Source organism: Podarcis muralis, chromosome 16, assembly GCF_964188315.1.
Source record: "Podarcis muralis chromosome 16, rPodMur119.hap1.1, whole genome shotgun sequence".
In the NCBI taxonomy this organism is placed as follows: domain Eukaryota; kingdom Metazoa; phylum Chordata; class Lepidosauria; order Squamata; family Lacertidae; genus Podarcis; species Podarcis muralis.
Genome location: NC_135670.1, coordinates 9,857,309 through 9,876,349, shown reverse-complemented (window position 1 = coordinate 9,876,349; position 19,041 = coordinate 9,857,309). Strand labels below are relative to the sequence as shown.

General features: G+C 49.5%; 1 protein-coding gene across 1 annotated transcript in view; it reads left to right on the top strand.

Annotated features, from left to right (window-relative positions):
• LOC114587099 (lysosomal acid glucosylceramidase-like) overlaps nt 1–17,028 on the top strand; it is a 35,585-nt gene extending 18,557 nt beyond the window's left edge. The window contains exons 4-11 of the mRNA XM_028711023.2: nt 356–502; nt 596–732; nt 3,441–3,613; nt 7,116–7,356; nt 8,856–9,080; nt 10,172–10,335; nt 12,071–12,196; nt 15,523–17,028. Of these exons, the coding sequence (XP_028566856.2) occupies nt 356–502; nt 596–732; nt 3,441–3,613; nt 7,116–7,356; nt 8,856–9,080; nt 10,172–10,335; nt 12,071–12,196; nt 15,523–15,679 (1,370 nt within the window). The 3' untranslated portion in view covers nt 15,680–17,028. The remainder of the gene's footprint in view (nt 1–355; nt 503–595; nt 733–3,440; nt 3,614–7,115; nt 7,357–8,855; nt 9,081–10,171; nt 10,336–12,070; nt 12,197–15,522) is intronic.
• The last annotated feature ends 2,013 nt before the right edge of the window (nt 17,029–19,041 follow it).

Genomic DNA, 19,041 nt, shown 5'->3' with positions numbered 1-19,041 from the left:
GCGGCACCTTTGGCACGACTGATCTCGGCAGCGTGAGATCAGTCATGTCAAAGGTGCAGCTGACCCCACTGCTGCTGCTGGGCGCCCCCCAGAATTCGGTGCCCAGATGCCCTGCACCCCTTTTTACCCTTTTAAAGACGGCCCTGGGAGTCAACCCTCCTGCTCTCAGTCAGGGCGGAGGAAGAAGAAGCAGAGACTCTTTCTTACCTCACCCCACCGCAATGGACTCGGGGTAATTCTGGGCTGGGTTAGAGGCAATTGGGGGATGAGATTGGGAAGGAGGCTATGAGCAGCTCTAGTAACCTCTTCTTCTCCCAGACCTAACTCACTTCCTCCATCTCTACCTCCTCTGAAGGGCTCCAGTATTCCTACAATCCCTGCGTTCACTACCAGTGCATTAAAGGTTTCGGTGGCTCCCACACAGACTCATCCTCAATTAATATCCTGCAGTTGTCTCCACCAGCCCAAGAGCACCTCCTCCGGTCCTACTTCTCCAAAGACGGTAAGCAAATCCAGAGGTTTGTATTTTGTATTTATTTAATCCATAAATCGATTCACTTAAAGTCCCCTGTTTCCCTCCCCATCTCGCTGCCAGGCATCGAGTACAACCTTTTGCGCTTGCCCATTGGCTGTTCGGACTTCTCCACTCGCCCGTACTCTTACGACGACGACTGCCCCGACGACTTTGAGCTGAAATGTTTCAGCCTAGTGCAGGAGGACACCAAGTTAAAAGTGAGTGGAGCCGGCTTGAAAGGGGAGCCCTCTGCTCCCCTCCTGTGGTTCTCCCAGATACCAATAGCAGACTCCCTTCTCCAGGGGACTCCCTAAGAACTCTCAGCACCCTTAACAAAACTGCAGTTCAGGGCAGTTCAGGCTTGTTTTACAACAACAAAGAGGTAAAGTTACAACGAGAAATTCTGTTTTAAAAACTGAAATGTAGCTGTGTGGAACAGCCGCAGGACAGTTCGTGAAAATTCACCAGTGTTTTAAGATGCACTTTCCCCCTAAAGTACAGTCGTACCTTGGATCCTGAACGCCTTGCGAGTCGAACGTTTTCGGCTCCCGAACATTGCAAACCTAGAAGTGAGCATTTCGGTTTGCGAATGCTCTTTTGGAAGCCAAACGCCCGATTTGGCTTTCGTGGCTTCCGAACATTTTGGAAGTCAAACGGATTTCCGGAATGGAATCTGTTTGACTTCCGAGGTACCACTGTACACATTTCTGCAAGTAGATTTCCCTAACATAATGCATTTCTGTATCTTATTTTCATGAATGTATACATATTCATATAATATACATATGCATATGTACATATAGGGGACGCGTGTGGCGATGTGGGTAAAAGCCTCAGCGCCTAGGGCTTGCCGATCGAAAGGTCGGCGGTTCGAATCCCCGCGGCGGGGTGCGCTTCCGTTGTTCGGTCCCAGCGCCTGCCAACCTAGCAGTTCGAAAGCACCCCCAAGTGCAAGTAGATAAATAGGTACCGCTCCGCCGGGAAGGTAAATGGCGTTCCGTGTGCTGCGCTGGCTTGCCAGATGCAGCTTCGTCACGCTGGCCACGTGACCCAGAAGTGTCTCCGGACAGCGCTGGCCCCAGGCCTCTTGAGTGAGATGGGCGCACAACCCCAGAGTCTGTCAAGACTGGCCCGTACGGGCAGGGCTACCTTTACCTTTACCTTATGTACATATATATATGTATATACAGTACCTCAGGTTACAGCCGCTTCAGGCTGCATTTTTTCGGGTTACGGACCTCCAAAACCCGGAAGTACAGGAACTGGTTACTTCTGGGTTTTGGCGGTCACGCATGCGCAGAAGCACCGAATCACAACCCGCGTGTGCGTAGACACAGGTTGCGAACGTGCATCCCGCACAGATCATGTTCGCAACCCAAGCATCCACTGTATATACATATGTATACAATATGCATTTCCCACCCCAACATTTCCCCCTAATAGACACGTTTTGATAAACGTTATTTGGTTTATTGCAAATTTCAGAGAAGTGCCCTTTCCGACAGATATTTCTCTGCCTCAGCCCATGCGAATTAGTGCGTGTTGTGCTGAAACACAAAAACCAAACTGGATTTCGCCTCCATCCCTACACACACCCTAAAACTACAAACCCCCTCAGTCCCCAGGGGCTTATGCAATTCCTCCAGAGGCTACTCAGGAGAGGAGAGCCTGGCCAATGGGGTGACTTTTTGTGGGGCTGTGGATGTCGCCAGACCCCCAAACCCAACTTGGAAGTCTATAGGGATTTTCCTGCTCGCCCCCACCCCCCCAGGTGGATGAGAGCACAATCTCCACCCGGCCTCCCTAACCAGCTTAAGAAGGAAGGTTCCTCTCCCTTCGCTGGACCTTTAGCAAAGGTTTGCCTTCATTTCCATCCAGCGATGTAAATTCCTCGTTTGTTTAGACCAGGGTTCCTCAACCTCGGCCCTCCAGATGTTTTTGGCCTACAACTCCCATGATCCCTAGCTAGCGGGGCCAGTGGTCAGGGATGATGGGAACTGTAGTCTCAAAACATCTGGAGGGCCGAGGCTGAGGAAGCCTGGTTTAGACACTGCGTTTTAAATTTGAATGCCATGCCCCCAGGGACTGCGCTCCGTGCTTAACCTGCCCCGCTCGATGACGTCCCTGGGGCTGGCCCCCTAGGCCTCAGGTACGGGACCTAATATTGAAGCACGTGAAAATATAGCGGTACCCGCTTAGGGCGGAACAAGGACCAGACAGACACAGCTTTGGAGAAAAAGAAGGTGGGGGTTTATTGCTGAGCAATAATGGACCCAGTCCAAAAGACTGGGACCCCGAAGCATACAAATCCTGAGGTTATATACCTGAGCAAATCACAGATCATGAGACAGTCACGCACGCCAGCGAAAAATAACCAATTAGCGCTTCTTGCCATGCCCCTGGCCGTGCGCAGAGTTCACTCCCAACTTCTGCTTTCCATTGTCTCCACAATGATGCACAGGCTGACCTATTCCCTAGTTCTGACAGTACGGGGAAATGAGACTCAGGGAGGGAATCTCCTGGCGCTACCTGCCCCTATGCATTCTGCCTCATGTAGGGAGATTTTGTGGTTTGGCCCTTCCTGTTTCATGGACCATTTTAGCCTGGATTTGAGGGGGGGATTTGTACCAGTGCCTTCTGATTCATGGCTTCCCTTTCCTCTAGGTGCAAGGATGTTTCTAGGTAAAAGGTCGGTTCTGGACTTGCGGTTCCAAACAGTTTGCAGTTAGCTTAGGCAAAAGCTTTTCTTGATCCAAATGGATTATAAAATCACTGTAAGCCCTGTTATGTGCGAGCATATATGAATATATTGATTACTGATAACTGATTATATGAATAGCATAAGGGTAGCCCCCCTTTTCTTGCTTCAATATCTCTGGGATGCTCCTGGATCTGCTCACTGGATCCCCATCACCTCTCCCCGTAGATCCCTCTCCTTCAACGCATCCTGGCCTTATCTCAGCGACCCCTCTCCCTTATTGCCAGTCCATGGTCTAGCCCAAGTTGGATGAGAGTCAACGGCAAAGTGGAGGGCAAATCGAGGCTGAAGGGGAAAGCCGGAGACATGTACCACAAAACGTGGGCCCGCTACTTCGTCAGGTAACACCCGCTGGTCCGCCGGCGCACATGCACACACACGTTCCTTGGAGAAAGGGAGGATGGGATGAGTCGTGCCACAGAGACCCGTGGCTTGGCGCTGCCTCAAACAGCCCAATGCTGCTGGCGCCCTGACCCTGAATTGAGACGTGGGGGAACCCGAGACGCAGGCCAAGCGGTTAATGCAATTTCACATGCAATCCCAAATTACCCCAACAAGAACTTGGGGGGGGGGGAGGGCAAATGCTCCACTCAGCAGTAGGAGAGGTCCCCCCAGAATAACGAGGCTGGCTTATTGCAATTTGAGCATCTCATGCTGTTGTTTATGTGGTAATTCTACTTTACAGAGTTGTGTGGAATTCGTTTGACCCTGTTTAGCCGTACTGTTTTTCTCTCGGGGGGAAAGGCTGTGCGAGGTACTTGGCTTAGAGCCCCACAGGAGGGCAATTTGATTTGGGGAGGGGGCAATTTGAGAATGAGTTATTAACAGTGAATGGCGTTTAAGGCTTCCTCCACATGAATAGTTCACTTTTTTAAGAATAAAAATTATATGTCACGGGTGTGTGTGTGTGTGTCAGGATATTATTATTAATAATAATTATTAATTATTAATAATTATATTATTAATAATAATAATAATACCCCACTCATCTAGCTAGGTTTTCCCAGCCTCTCTGGGTGGCTTCCAACAGGATATTAAAAACACAATAAAACATCCAACATTAAAAACTTCCCTAAACTGGGCTGACTTCAGATACCTTATAAAGGTTAGAATTAGATAGTTGTTTATTTCCTTGACATCTGCTTAGGTGGGGCATGGCCAAACAAAAAAAAAAAGGTTGGGAACCACTGGTTTAGAGTTTAAAAGAACACTCGGCATACTTGTCCTTGTCAGATTGAATGTACAAGGCAGGTAGTTAATAACTTGTGTCTCTGAAACATGTTTACTTGAATTCGTATCTGAGACTGGCTAATATTTGCAGACTGACTCTGAGGCACATGGCCGCATGCAAACCGCACGCCTGCTGCTCTCACAGTTAAAACTCACTCAGCAGTTGACAGTTGAGCTAACTGAAAAAACTGCCTTCTGTGGTGAGACATCCTTATGCTACAGAATTAACCCTTTGCGTAGTATTTTGGATGCACCATTCGCACAGTTTAAAGCCCTGAACAAACACAGTCGGAGGCAGTGCCGTGGGAGGTGATTTTCGTTTCAAATACAGTGGTGCCTCGCAAGACGAAAATAATCCGTTCCGCGAGTCTCTTCGTCTAGCGGAACTTTTTCGTCTTGCAAAGCAACCCTATTAGCGGCTTAGCGGATTAGCGCTATTAGCGGTTTAGCGGCTTAGTGGCTATTAAAGGCTTAGCGGCTTAGCGGCTAAAAGGCTATTAGCGGCTTAGAAAAAAGGGGGGGAGCAAAAAAAATCGCAAGGCTCGCAAGACGGAAATCGTCTTGCGAAGCGCATCAAAAAACGGAAAACCCTTTCGTCTAGCGGGTTTTTCGTCTTGCGAGGCATTCGTCTTGCGGGGCACCACTGTAGCTCAACAACTTTGCCCAAAAAAAGAGAGCCGGATTTTCACTGTTGGGAATATGGCAACCCTTGCAGGTGGCAGCCTGGGAGAGGGCCTTCTCTGTGGCAGCCCCTAAATTGTGGAAGTTCCTGCCCACAGAGATCCAACTGGCACCTTCATTATGCAGCTTCTGTCAAATGCCGAAGACGCATCTCTTTGCCCTGGCTTTTGATACCTGAGCTGTATACCGCATTTTTTGCTCTATAAGACTCACTTTTTCCCTCCTAAAAAGTAAGGGGAAATGTGTGTGCGTCTTATGGAGCGAATGCAGGCTGCGCAGCTATCACAGAAGCCAGAACAGCAAGAGGGATTGCTGCTTTCACTACGCAGCGATCCCTCTTGCTGTTCTGGCTTCTGAGATTCAGAATATTTTTTTTATTGTTTTCCTCCTCCAAAAACTAGGTGCGTCTTGTGGTCTGGTGCGTCTTATAGAGCGAAAAATACGGTATTTTTTTAGGGCCCACCTTTTTTCAAGTTTTTTCAAACTGTTTTTAATATTGTGTTGTAACCCACCCTGGGAACTTAGGGCAAAGGCTAGTTAAAATAATAATAATAATAATAATAATAATAATAATAATAATAATAATAATACCCTCCCCATCTGACTGGGTTTCTCCAGCCACTCTGGGTGGCTTACAGCATATATAAAAACATAGTAAAATGTTGTTAATATATGCACAATATGGTGTATATTTGATGATGGGATATATTAGCTGATGTGAAATATTCAAGTGGTCAGATCACAGTGCAGCATTCTGCCTCCTGGTGGAAAAAACATACACAAATAAACTGCACTTTAAATGTACATCACGACCTCTAGTGGCATCATCTATTAGTTTCAAAGTAAATAACACTGCAAAAGTCCAACTTGTGCATTTGCATCATCAGTGCACAGCAAGATCTGGTTAAAAGAAATGAACCAGAGTAATAGACATATTTCCGATTTCAGCAGCTTCCGCACTGTAAAAGTGCCTGGGAAAGTGGAAGATGTAACATTAGCAGCAGGGGGAATAGGTCCATTGTAGCTGAAGGCAATGGGATGCGGGTGGCGCTGTGGTTTAAGCCACAGAGCCTAGGACTTGCTGATCAGAAGGTTGGCGGTTCGAATCCCTGCAACGGGGTGAGCTCCCGTCGTTCGGTCCCTGCTCCTGCCAACCTAGCAGTTCGAAAGCACGTCCAAGTGCAAGGAGATAAATAGGTACCGCTCCAGCGGGAAGGTAAACGGCGTTTCCGTGTGCTGCTCTGGTTCACTAGAAGCAGCTTAGTCATGCTGGCCACATGACCCAGAAGCTGTACGCCGGCTCCCTCGGCCAATAAAGCGAGATGAGCGCCGCAACCCCAGAGTCGGCCACGACTGGACCTAATGGTCAGGGGTCCCTTTACCTTTACCTAGCTGAAGGCAACTTCAGTTCCATTCATAGGAATTAATGCAATGCGGGACTTAAATGTAAGACATATATTAAGAGCTTTTGTCCTCCGTTGCCAACAGACTGAAATTTCTCAGGTCCTGCCAACACTTTTACCAGAATCCCCTTCATGGAGAACAGAGTAGTAGCAGCAGTAGCAGCAGCAACAACAACAACAAGAACAAATAATAATAATAATAATAATAATAATAATAATAATAATAATAATAATAATCTGCAGTAAAGAGGGTTCTATGCCCATTACCAACAAAACTTTAAATTCTAAAGGATGAAGGCCTGCATTGGGACTTTTAACCCCAAAGTCCAGGATTACTCAACTGCTCCACTGCCTCTTTGTAAGCAAAAGGAACAGAAACTTTAATTTAAATTTAAAGCTGAACATTTGGGGATGGGGTAGAAAATCCCTGAGACCCTCGCAGCCTCCTCCCAAAGCATAGCTCTGGCCCTTTTCATGTACTGAGCGCCGGGGCTAACATCCCCTCTTTCCTCCATCTGTTGGGGTCCAGGTTCCTGGATGAATACGCCAGACACAACATCACCTTCTGGGCGGTGACACCCCAGAACGAGCCCAACAGTGCTGTCCTCTCGCCCAGTGGCGACTTCCCCGTCAACCGCCAGACGGCCGAAGAGGCGCGAGACTTCATCATCCTAGACCTGGGCCCTGAACTGGCCAACAGCTCCCACAAAGATGTCCTGCTCATCATGTATGATGACCAGAGGTCCGAAATCCTCGACTGGGCCAAGTTGGTAGGTCCCCAGTTCACTATCCCCCATCAAAGCGGTGCCATAGTGCCTGAAAAGCATGTGGGGGTGTGGCCTTGCATTTGTTGGCCCCACCTAAAATTGGCTCTGGGTCCGCCTGCCGTTTGGCTCCCTGGCGTCCACCTCCACCAGATCCCAATGGGCAGGCAGGCCGCATGGCGATCTGAAAAGCCAGTTTGCCATCCAAACTGACCCCACCAATGTGACCCGGTGTGATGGCCTGGGAATCTGACTCAGAGTCTGAACCTGAAGAATCCCAGCCTGCACAGGGGTCCCCGCCTCCAGGGCTGGCTGAGCCGGGGCAGGGGCTTGAACCTGAAGGGCCCCCACCTGTGCTGGATCCTCAGGTGCAGGCACCAGCTGAGTCTGCTCTGGCTCCTGAGGTGATGGAGGACCCATTGCCTGCAGGTGCTCCACTCTCAGTCCCGTCAGGGGAAGCTGAGGTTGCCTCTGGGTCCGGTAACCCTCCAGCCTCTCCTGAGCTGCAGAGGCTCAGGGCAGAGAGGCGGAGGGAACTAAGTTCTCGCAGGAGGAGTGCTCGCCTCCAGGCCAGGAGAGGCGAGTCACCTGTGGACCGGGGCCGCCCTATGCCTCAGAGGAGATAAAGGCCAGCTGGCCAGTCCCAGGTTGCGGGAGCAACATCGTTGGTTACCTGTTCCTGCCGGCACCTTGTCCTGCTTTCTGCCAGAGTTCCTGACCACGCCAGACACCCTGTCTTGGACCCCGCTTCAGCCTCGGACCACGCCGCACGGTAACCCCCCGGGACCAGCACACCCACATTTTAATCTGAGGAATTCAAGGTGTTACTGGCTGGGGGAAAGTGAAGGTCGCAGAAATACTCTGTACATGTTCAGAGGGGCTACTGCCACCTCTTCATTCCCTTGCACGTTACCGAGCAGGAGTCTAAGTGCTGGGGACCAACCCTCCTTCCCTTTCCTCCTGCCCTCCTCTCACCCACCACGGCCGCTGGCTCCAATCTGCACCGTGGCCCTTTTAAACCCATGCCCTTCTGTATCACTCTATCTCTCTTTTCGTCTTGCGAAGCACGGCTATTAGCGGCTTAGCGGCTATTAATGGCTTAGCGGCTTTAAGAAAAAGGAAACAAACTCGCAAGCATTTACATTGGAGGCCCTGCCTAGCCTCTGCGATCGGCAACCACCACCTCTCTCTCCCTCGCAGCGATTTCAAGTCAGAAGTCGTGATGGCTTTACGAATTCCAGGACCTCCCCAGCCAAACCGGGGCAGTTGAGGGGTGTCCAATCATTTTGGAACGCTGCTTTTGACTCGGCACTCCATCTTCTCTTTGCCTGAGCAAGGAGACACACATCAGCCTGCCATTAACTTTAAGGTGGGGTGGGAGACAATATTTTTAAATTGCCCCCGCCCACTGCACAAGCCAAGGGATAGGCAAAGCACCCTCGAATTCCTTCCTCCCTGGTGCAAATAAGAATGAAAGCTTTGGCCCTCCCCCCCCCCTTTGGCAGATCCTTGGAAACAGCAGTTCCGCCAGGTACATTGCAGGCATTGGAATCCACTGGTACTACGATCCCACAACCCTCCCGAGCCTGACTTTGGATCCCACACACTCCCTCTTCCCCAATTACTTCCTGCTCTACACGGAATCTTGTAACGGTTATCCGCCGAATATCGTGAGAGTGGACCTCGGGAGCTGGGACCGGGGCGTCAAGTATAGCCAGAATATCTTAGAGGTAAGGTACTGCTACCCATGGCCCACTGTGGCAGCAACTTGAGAAGAGGGAGCTTTCCGGAAATCTTCATCTGAGGGGTGGGGGTGAGCGAACGCGCTGCGGTGCCCACGCAGGTTAGGGCTGGATCTACACTCATGCTCTTTAACGTTAAAGGTAAAGGGACCACTGACCATTAGGTCCAGTCGTGACCGACTCTGGGGTTGCAGCGCTCATCTCGCTTTATTGGCCGAGGGAGCCGGCGTACAGCTTCCGGGTCATGTGGCCAGCATGACTAAGCCACTTCTGGCAAACCAGAGCAGCGCACGGAAACGCCGTTTACCTTCCCACCAGAGCGGCGCCTACTTATCTACTTGCGCTGGTGTGATTTCGAACTCCTAGGTTGGCAGGAGCTGGGACCGAGCAACGGGAGCTCACCCCGTCGCGGGGATTCGAATCGCTGACCTTCTGATCGGCAAGCCCTAGGCTCTGTGGTTTAACCCACAGCGCCACCCACGTCCCTTCTTTAACGTTAAGGGAGGGTTAATGAATGGTTTTGGCAACATAGATGGACATACGGCATCCTACATCTTTACCTTGACGGGAAAAAGCCAAGGTAAAAAACATTTTAATGAACGCGTGTGCTCTGTGATGTTTTAGGACGACATACAGTGGAACCTCGGTTTTCGAACCTAATCCGTTCTGGAAGACCGTTCAACTTCCGAAACGCTCGAAAACCGAGGAGCGATGGGCAGTTGGCAAAAGCCATTGAGGAAAGAAAGAAAAACACGCAGCGGAAATTCAAAAACGGAAGCAATCACTTCCGGGTTTGGGCCATTCAGCTTCCGAAATACTTGAAAACCGAGGTTCCGCTGTATCTAATATCATTATAATAGCGGGAAATAACGCTAAACAGGTCAGTGTAGATCCAGCCCTGGAGGGAAGTGGTTGCGGGGGGGGGGGGGGGGAATCAGTCAGAAGTCTTTTCCCAGAGATGGGGTCCCTGGGACCTCTTGCGGGCTCTGCCGTGGAGCCCCCTGCCCCTTCCCCTTGGTGGGCCACCCCCTCCTCCCTCCCACCTCCCTGGCTGACCTATGCCCTTTGAGCCCTTGCAGAACATCCGCAACCATATTGTGGGTTGGATCGACTGGAACGTGGCCCTGGATATGCGCGGGGGACCCAACTTCGTTGACAACTTTGTGGACAGCCCAATCATCGTGAACGCTGCAAAAGACGAGTTCTACAAGCAACCCATGTTCTACCACTTAGCTCATTTCAGGTAAGGCTTAAGAGGGTGACTTTGGCTGTAACTGCCCACCAAGGATGCCCCTGAGGGTAATCAAAGAAGCTCCGTGGCACCGGCATAATGCACCTTTTCACGTAGCTATCTTGGTTCTGGTAATCATGACTGTTAAGTTGTGGGCGAACATAGCAGACGACACAGCCATTTCTCCAGAGCAGCTCTTTATTTGTAAGCTGGAACAGAACTGAACAGCAAACAGCTCAGCCGGCCTGCTTTTATAGGCAGCCGGCTGTCAACATTGTAGCAACAACAACCCAGGGTTTCCCGCCTAAAATAACTGACGTGGACCTGAGTGAAAACTACATACACAATACTCCTGGTGGCCAGGGTGAGAACTTCAATACATAACAATGACAATTAAAGCTTAATTAAAAATGCTAATTGTCATAATTATCTTGGGCTGTTAATGTTGTGCGCGGCTCCGCTGTAGGCTCGAGTAACTATATATATGTAAACAAACCATATATCAGCCTCCCTCATTCCCAAAAAGAAACACAAACCTGGGTGAGCTCCCCTTGGAGAATGGGGTGGCATGGAACAATACACACATTCATACAGACAGAAAGGTCAGTTTGCATTCTGTAGTGCAGAAAGTATTGATCTGATGTGTAGAGAGCTTTCCTATTCTGCTTAATTCGAGAGGGTTCTGGAAGCTTCTCCGTGTGAAAGAAACAAGCAGATGGTTCCTGATGTTTGGGTTATTCCTTCAGAGAAGCTGAGTACAGCTGGCTTAAACTGGTTCTCTTATCTCTTTCTGTCAAGCTCATGCTGACTATAAAAATAGACCGCAAGGAGCCTGGGTTTGACTTTCCATCTCTTTTCCTTCCGGTGTGGTGTTCTGTACATAGTATGCTATAGTGTTAAGGTTCAGACTTATTATAAGTTAAAGTCTGCTGCAACTGGATTTCTTACGAACAGTGCCAATCCTGAATGTCTTGGATTTGTGACCATTATGCTCATTTGCAAAGGGACGCGGGTGGCGCTGTGGGTTAAACCACAGAGCCTAGGACTCGCCGATCAGAAGGTCGCGGTTCGAATCCCCGCGACGGGGTGAGCTCCCGTTGCTCGGTCCCTGCTCCTGCCAACCTAGCAGTTCGAAAGCACGTCAAAGTGCAAGTAGATAAATAGGTACCACTCCGGTGGGAAGGTAAACGGCATTTCCGTGCACTGCTCTGGTTCGCCAGAAGCGGCTTAGTCATGCTGGCCACATGACGCGGAAGCTGTACACCGGCTCCCTCGGCCAATAAAGCGAGATGAGCGCCGCAACCCCAGAGTCGGCCACGACTGGACCTAACGGTCAGGGGTCCCTTTACCTTTATGCTCATTTGCCTTCAGTAGAAGTAAAGCTCTGCTGGATGAAATATTAATTGCCTCTGGCCTATTTTGGGGGAATCCTGCAACGTGTTTCAGTTGTTACTCTGCTAATTATACATCTGAGTTCTGCTCTGGATCAATACTGAGTAGTATTTCAAAGACAAGATATACTGGGGGTTGCCTCTCCTGGTCGCTACTGCCTACCCCTTGTCCCTTCTCCTACCCCTGACCAACCCCCTCCCTTCACCCCCTTTGACTCCCCCTGCCCCTCGCACCCCAGTTGTACTTTTTTATGCAGATGCGAAGATATACCGATGGCACGGGTTTGCCGTATAGAGCACAGCGTCGATCCTCTTTCCCCGCCACCCTCCTCCTAATTTCTCTTTTCTCTCCCCAGCAAGTTCATCCCGGAAGGCTCCGTCCGAGTCTACCTGGCTTGCAACAGCCTCCTGGGCAAGTGCCAACTACAGACCGAGGGCTTCCTACGCCCAGATGGCGTGGCAGTGGTGGTTGTGCTTAACAAGTGAGTGCACAGCCTTGGGGAAGGAAGAGCAGGTTGCCCGGCCGTCAGCATGTCTTTGGGGGCCCCGGGAGAACTTTGGGGCTGGAGCACGCCGCACGTTCCAGCAAAACTGCTCAGTCGGTAGAGCATGAGGCTCTATTTATAATCTCAAGGTCTTGGGTTCGAGACTGTGGGAATGTTGAGGAACGTAGGCGAGGACATATTGATTAAATATTATCCCTCCTCACTCACGGCAGTGAGCAAGAAGCAGAACACATTCCCTTGCACATTGTTAGAAGCAAGTTGATGGATTTGTTAGAATCATATAATAATAATAATAATAATAATAATAATAATAATAATAATAATACATTTTATTTATATCCCGCCCTCCCCAGCCGAAGCTGGGCTCAGAGCGGCTAACAACAGTAAAATAATACAGCATTCTAAAATCAATTCATTATAAAATCAGTTTAAATTAAAGTTTAATGGCAACCATTGGGCTAGAGTTCTGTGAGGATCACCAAAGGCTGTGCCTTGGCCAAAGTCCTGGTGGAACAGCTCAGTCTTGCAGGCCCTGCGGAAAGATGTCAAATCACGCAGGGCCCTAGTCTCTTGTGACAGAGCGTTCCACCAGATTGGAGCCACAGCTGAAAAAGCCCTGGCTCTGGTTGAGCCCAGCCTAACCTCCCTGTGGCCTGGGACCTCCAGGATGTTTTTGTTTGAAGACCATAAGGTCCTCCGTGGGACATACCAGGAGAGGCGGTCCCGTAGGTACGAGGGTCCTAGGCCGTATAGGGCTTTAAAGGTTAAAACCAGCACCTTAAACCTGATCCTGTACTCCACCGGGAGCTAGTGCAGCTGGTATAGCACTGGGTGAATGTGATCTCGCAGTGAGGACCCCGTAAGGAGTCTCGCTGCAGCATTCTGCACCCGCTGGAGTTTCTGGGTCAGTCTCAAGGGCAGCCCCACGTAGAGCGAGTTACAATAATCCAGTCTGGAGGTGACCGTTGCGTGGATCACAGTGGCTAGGTCAGGGCGAGAGAGGTAAGGACGTAAATTGAGCAATGCAGTCTGGGTTGTCCAGATTGGATTGTTCCTGGTAAATTCCCCTTTTCCCACCTCTTAAAAATAACAGCAACACAACAGCCTTCTTTAAAAGTAATGGTAAAGTTTACTTACATTCAGTTCACAGTAGTCTCCTGAAGGCAGGCTTTAATCTTGTGGTTCCAGTTACGTTTTTCTACCTTGTGGCTTCCATCCTCTGTAAGGATGAGCCTTGTGCTGCTAGCTAAGAGCCAGCAGAGAGGAAGATGGCAAAAGAGAAAATGGGAAAAGGCAAAAAGAGGAAGACGGCTGCGTGATTAGCTCTTTTATAGGGTCTACCAGGGTCACGCCCATCTACACAGGGGGAGGCGGCTCCAGAACAGGTATGGCAGGAAGTCCTCCCTGTCTGGAGCAACATTCCCCTGTGTGTCCACTCTAGGAAACAGGAAATGTTGTATTTGATTGCTACAGTGATGATACATTCCACAAAGCCCTACGTTGGGCTAAGGATTCCTGCATTGTAGGGGGTTGGGATGGATGACCTTCGTGGTCCCTTCCCGCTCTACAATTCTACAACGGTAATCTATGACCCAGGTGATCCGGGGGAAGCCATGCTACAGCTTGAGGCTAGCTGCTGCTGGGCTGCGGCTTTCAGCTGCATGCACAGTCTTCTGAATACAGTGGTGCCCTGCAAGACGAATGCCTCGCAAGACGGAAAACCCGCTAGATGAAAGGGTTTTCCATTTTGGAGGTGCTTCGCAAAACGAATTTCCTATGGGCTTGCTTCGCAAGACGAAAATGTCTTGCGAGTTCCTGCAGGGTTTTTTTCCTCCCCCCCCCTTTTTCCCAAGCCGCTAAGCTGCTTATCAGCTGATCCGCTAAGCCGCTAAGCCGCTTAACAGCTGATCCGCTAAGCCGCTAAACAGCTGATCCGCTAAGCCGCTATGCCGCTTAACAGCTGATCCGCTAAGCCGCTTAACAGCTGATCCGCTAAGCCGCTTAACAGCTGATCCGCTAAGCCGCTTAACAGCTGATCCACTAAGCCCGCTAAGCTGCTAATAGCGCTAATCCGCTAAACCGCTAATGGGCTTGCTTCACAAGACGAAAAAACCGCAAGACGAAGAGACTCGCGGAACAGATTCTTTTCGTCTTGCGAGGCACCACTGTAGTAATACACAAATATTGGGTGCTCTGACTCAGATGGAGACTCAAGCTTCATCCTGGCTCTCGAGAACAGGCCAGACAAACTTGAAGGCTTCGGTTCCGCCCTGGAGATCTGGCAACCCTACCTCTTGTTGAAAGCAAGGCAGTTTTCATCTCCCCATCAGCTGCCTACCTTTTGACTGCTGGCTTGTCAGATACACCGTATTTTTCGCTCCATAAGACGCACCTGACCATAAGATGCACCTAGTTTTTAGAGGAGGAAAGAGGGGAAAGCCCCTTTTTTGGGGGGGGGGGATCCGCTCACAGTTGTGCAGCTTCTTTTGCAAAGCGGAAAAGCTCTATTTTTTTGAAGATCAGCTCAAAGTTTTGCAGCTTCTTCTGCAAAGAGGGAAAGCCCCCTTTTTTTGAGGATCAGCTCGAAGTTGTTGAGCTTACTTTGCAAAGGGGGAAAATCCTGCTTTTATGGGTTCAACTCACAGTTCTGCAGCTTCTTTAGGAAAGGAAAGGGAGCCGTTTCTACAGTTTCCAGACAGATAATCTAATTGGCCAGTCACATGTCGCTGGGAAACAAACAGCCTCCATCTGCAGAACATTGAACAATGGAAGCCTGGGCAAGGGAGAAGGGCCGGAAAGGGAGCCAGCGATCGACCACACATTTGCTCCATAAGACGCACAGACATTTCCCCTTACTTTTTAGGAGGGGAAAAGTGCGTCTTATGGAGCGAAAAATACGGTACTTTTTTTCTGCCTGCCCCCCACCTTGCCACCTGAGCTCATCACCTGGTGCATAGACCATGGGTTCACCTAGCTCAGAACTGTCTGCGGGGACTGGCAGTGGCTTTCTAGGGCATTCAAAGAGGGAGTCTTTCCTAGCCCTGCCTGGAGATGCCAGGGATTATACTAGGGCACCCCTTGTATGCCCAATCTGCCCACTTCCCAGTAGTGCAGAAATTCACCAGGAAGCCTGGGGCAACCCAGCCAGATGGGTGGGTTATAAATAATGAAATTATTAAAAAATATATAAAGTATTTCTAGGGGTGCCCCTACCTTTTCCTGGCAACCCTGGTGGGGATAGGGGTGGTTCTGTGCCCTGCACCATCCCAACCCCTGACCCAGACCTTTCCTCTGTCCCTCAGGTGTATCTGGAATGTGCCTTTCAGCATCTCAGATGGTCAGCTTGGCTACATTGAGGATGTGGCTCCGGCCAACTCCATCCAGACTTACCTGTGGAAGACGTCCACTACCTGCCTCGGAGGAAAGGGGCAAGGGAAATGCCTTCTCCCCACAAAGTGACCCGGATGCATGGAAGCAGCCTCAATCTTCCCCCTGCCTCACCCTGGAAACCTCAAGATCGTGGATAGAGCCTGATTTTTGTCAGGCTTTCGGGAAATCAGATCCCTTCCCCGGTGCCAGTAAATAAGCAGATCAAACTAAAGGAGCGTTCTTACCAGTTAGTTCTTTAATAATCACAGCGAGAGACAAAGGAATGCATATCTCTCTAGAAATGGCGGTGCTCCCAGTAAAGGTTTTCCCCTGCTCTGTCCCCATTAATCTGCGCCACTCCTACGTCGGGTAACCTGAGCTTGTTGCCGCTGCACTCTCTGTTCTATCACTCTTGGAGCCCGTCTAGTCCTAGGCGAAGGGGGGTCAGGAATGCTGTCCAAGGACACTGAATCTGCCAGATGTCTCCCTCCTGGTGTTTCCTCTTCTAGCTGTTCCTCACCCAGTATTTCCCAGCTTCCCCCCGCTGGACTATGCCCTTCTGCAAACCACTGTTCTAACTCAATACTGTCCTCCTGCCCTTGGGAAGCTTCAGGAGAAGGGGGCAGCGACTCCCACCATTCCTCCTCAGTCCAGCAGCCCCTGGCAATTGTTGGGACAATGTGGAAAGGAGGTGAGACTCTGCCCAGACCTGGAATAGGGAGGCTAGGAGATGCCTGCTTACAGATTCCTGCGTCCCTTCCGCCACCCCACCAAAAGGCATACATAAATTCTCTCCCTTTTCCCCAGGGCTATAATCAGACACTCATTTTTCAAGCATTAAATGTGATTTGAACCCTCCCTAACGCAGATATGTTTTTCTGCATTCGTGTGGCTGACGGGGTCCAAGCAGAGAGAACGAGGACAGGACTTGTGTGCTCCTTCTTGGGTTTTGTGCTGGGGGGTGGGAGGAGGAATTGGTTTAGTTTATAGCTGGGTTAAAAGCTTGGAGGCTTTATTCTTGAAGTAGAGAGTGGCAGTTTGCATTTCTTAGTGCAGAAAGTATTGATCTGATGTGCAGAGATCTTTCTCATTCTAATTAATTCAAGAGGGTTCTGGAAGCTTCTCTGTGTGAAAGAAAGAAGCAGAAGGTTCCTAATATTTGGGTTATTCCTTCAGAGAAGCTGAGTACAGCTGGCTTAAATGGTCCTCTTTTTTTCTGTCAAGAGCATGCTGACTATAAAAATAGGCCAGAAGGAGCCTGGGTTTCACTTTCTCGTTCTATCTCTTTTCCTTCTGGTGTGGCATTCTGTATATAGTGTTAAGGTTCAGTCTTATTATAAGTTATTGGAATTTTAAAGTTAAGTCTGCTGCAACTGGATTTCTTACGGACAGGGCCAATCCTGAATGTAGTGGATTTGTGACCTTTATGTTCATTTGCCTTCAGTAGCAGTAAAGCTCTGCTGGATGAAATACAATTGCCTCTGGTCTATTTTTGGGGAATCCTGCAACGTGTTTAAGTTTTTACTCTGCTAACTATACACTGGAATCTGCTCTGGATCAATACTGAGTAGAACTCCATGACATCCCTCCTTCTGTATTCAGAATTTTTGTACTTGTGCTATTTTACATATCATGAGGTTTCCATACTCTATCTTAAAGGAAGGCATTAATCCCCTTGTTTAGCATGGAAGATTGCTTGTTCTTTGGATAAAGGACAACAAAAGAACATCGGACGCAAGGGAAACTTCCCCTTAGCTGAGCCAAACCACTGGCCCATGCCGCTCAGTACTGGCAACTCTGATTGGCAGCGTCTCCCCATCATTTCAGGCAGGAGACATTCCTATCCCTTCCTGGAGAAACCAGAGATTGAACTAGGAATATGTGAAGCTGGTGCTGTATTCCTGAGCTGCATCCTTTCCCATCAACTTGGGTATTTTGAGTTTTCCAGAGAACTGAAAAGGAGGTTGGGAATAGTCTCCCATTCGAAGTGACTTATTTACTTATTTCCCACCCTTCTCACCCCTGAGGTTCCCTAAGGGTGCGTTACAGCGATAGAATACGACATTAAAAGTTTTACATGTGTTTTGGAAGAGAAGAGGTACGTAGGTGAGATAGACAGGAGGTAGTTTTTGGGTTTGGAAAGAGTGTTTGTTGCATAGTGCTAAAAATGTGTACGTGGTATTTCCCCTACAAGAAGAAGAGAAGAGGAGTTTGGATTTGATATCCCGCTTTATCACTACCCTAAGGAGTCTCAAAGCGGCTAACAATCTCCTTTCCCTTCCTCCCCCACAACAAACACTTTGTGAGGTGAGTGGGGCTGAGAGACTTCAAAGACATGTGACTAGCCCAAGGTCACCCAGCAGCTGCATGTGGAGGAGAGGGGAATCGAACCCGGTTCACCAGATTACGAGTCTACCACTCTTAACCACTACACCACACTGGCTCTTGGTCACCTGGGTGCCACTAAGACAGATGGAGTCTCTTGAAGCTCCATCACCACAGCTGCCTCCGCCACCTCCCAAGTTACAGGACAGAATTAGCACCCTCCCCGCAACCCCCCACCCCAAAAATTATTCACAGGAAATCTGCCAGATATTTGGAAATCGCTGTAGAAGGCACTGTTGTGCTTCAAACATCTTTTCCCTTGCTCAGGCGAACCAAACGAAAGGGGGAAAATTGACAAAAACAATCATATGTCCAGAGACCCAGCCAAGATTATTTGTGCAACGTTTTAAGATGAAAATCTCGTCAAATGATTTCATGAAATGCAGCCACAGAAAAAAAAGGAAGATGTACTCCATTAGGCAACAAAGTGCGGAAACGGATTCTAGGTTCGCAGGGGTTTGGTTGGAGAATGAACATACAAGAGCTCTTTCCATAGGACTGACGTTTCAGCTCCAGGAACATTTCTGTAGGTGGTTTTTTAAAATATACATTCCAGCCCTTTGGTTGGAAACTACGGAATTTGATTCAAATGGTTGCCCCTTCTTCCTTTCCCCTCTTGAGCATTGCCCCTTGGAGACTAATTTCGCCCGAAATACATTTCCTCCCCCCTTAAGGTCCTTATTTGAGCAGAGCCACACAAGATGGATGGAGTGAGATCTGCTAAACCTGATAACAATCCCAGGCTAAAGGGGAGTGTAGAGATGATGTAGGATTTTGGATCCCAGCAGCCCCAACCACCACGGCCGGCGATGGGAGCTGGGAGCCCAGCACCCAAAAGGCCACAGGTTCTGTACCCTTTGTTTAGGACATAAAAGGCCTGTGGCGCCACGAGGCCCAAACCCCACCCGATGTCACAAGCCTCCCGCTCTTTGCATCTCAGGCTTTGGGAAACCCTGGAGATGTCGTTCCACTTCTTGGAAAACACTGAGAGGGAAAGAGCTCACAATATATGGGAAGCGGCCAACACAGCCCTCCTCCTGCCCCACTGCACTCCCACCCTAGCCCGA